The sequence below is a fragment of the Propithecus coquereli genome, unplaced genomic scaffold, assembly GCF_000956105.1.
Source record: "Propithecus coquereli isolate 6110/MARCELLA unplaced genomic scaffold, Pcoq_1.0 Scaffold15, whole genome shotgun sequence".
In the NCBI taxonomy this organism is placed as follows: domain Eukaryota; kingdom Metazoa; phylum Chordata; class Mammalia; order Primates; family Indriidae; genus Propithecus; species Propithecus coquereli.
Window position 1 is genome coordinate 5199483 of NW_012139413.1, and position 1653 is coordinate 5201135.

A 1653-nucleotide genomic window follows, 5' to 3' on the forward strand; every position below is an offset into this window, starting at 1 on the left:
TTATTAATATTTTATACTAGGTTCTATTGATTTCTAAAAAAAAAAAAATAAAGCACTTTAAATCCTAAAGGAGATCTCTTTGCTGCTATCAGTGATGAGGGGATGTCACAGGGAGGTCACATCTAAGAGGTTCCAGGATAATCCTAATGAGGAGTGTGAGAACTCAGTAGGGCTCTTGAATATTAAAACAACTGCAAAAACTAGGTTCTTGGCTAAATTGTCGCTTTCAATTATCAGGGGTCAGAGAAACAAAAATGTGACTGCTGACTCCCATCAGTGTAGGGAGTATAAGAAAGTACATTTTGTTTTATTTCTGAGGACTCAATGCTATTTACTCAAACATACATTAGGGAATTCTATAAATTACCACTGTCAGAGCAAAACATATCTGAGAAAGTCTTGCAGAATAATAAAGAAAAAGCACTGGTCACCAGGATTAACCTGAGTACCTTTATGTTGGGGTGTAGACGCACTAAGGTCCTCTTGCTGTATTCGCTATTGATTCCAAGAGCAAGTTCCACCTCTTTGTAGAGCATGATGAAGATCCTCACCCCTTGTTGCTGTCATGTGGAAAACACGTGGAGGAATGAGTATCTCTGGAAGGAAGCTATGATTTTCATTTTCTTTTTCCTTTCTCTGCACTGTACTTTCTAACTTTCTTTTATAAACAAGTATAATAAAGTATTTAATACAAATGGCCATATAAGAAGGGGACACATCAGTGGGCACTGAAACACAAATATCAACAATAAAAACTTACCTCTCTTTCATTCTTACAACTTGTCATACCAAGAAAGAGAGTCAATATTTGACTAATTATAGATCCAGAATGTTGAAATTATAATCTCAGTCACTAAAAATGTCTGATAGTATTATAACTTTTGACATTCCCTGACATTTGTCATTGAGGAAAGTTTTGACCAGATTCATGTTACAGGATTAGAGTTTTTATGTGTGTTTACTCACATTATATCTCAACTAGCTGAAATAACAGTGATATGAAACTTTGATGCAGCAAATTATGTTAAATATCCCTTAAATGTTTCAGGGGGTATTGTTCATAGAATTTTTCTTTATTGAAAAATAATTATTTAAGTGGAAAAAAACATTTCTTAATTTTCAAAGATGAATGTGCCGGTTCATCCTCTTAACCCAAAATGAGATCATTAATGCCTGTTTCACTAGTAAAAGGACCTTTTCAAAAGTAAGCTTGTCTAATATTCAAAAATCCCTGAGTTTTAGCAGTATGCAATGGACACACAAACCAACATTGATCCATCCTTAGATGTTGGACCTAAAAGAAAATACACAAGGCCATTGTGACTCACTTAATGGGGTCAAATTAAATCAAAAGTACCTGGTAGACTCTCACATGCTACACAAAAAACATTATCAATATTCATCATCAAAAAGACAATGCCCAGTAGCTCGTAGTATAGAAAAGCACTAGTATTTTCCATACTAGCTCTGGTTGGTGACATGCTCTCAGCCTTCACTAAACTGTCCCACACAGAATGGTCCTCCCCTTCTCTCTGCTCACTCACATGGATCCCCCCAACATACCAACATACAGTTCAGAGCATATTTCCTCTAGGAAACTGTCTTATTTACCCCCACTCTGTGGATTGCTTTTTTTTTTTTTTTTTTGAGACA

General features: G+C 35.4%; 1 protein-coding gene across 2 annotated transcripts in view; it reads right to left on the reverse strand.

The window, feature by feature from the left end:
* The window catches only part of PLD1 (phospholipase D1, phosphatidylcholine-specific), a 166258-nt gene that overhangs the window by 81092 nt on the left and 83513 nt on the right, over positions 1–1653 (reverse strand). For both annotated transcript variants that reach the window (XM_012640228.1, XM_012640227.1), the window contains one exon: positions 450–560. In XM_012640228.1, the coding sequence (XP_012495682.1) occupies positions 450–560 (111 nt within the window). The remainder of the gene's footprint in view (positions 1–449; positions 561–1653) is intronic.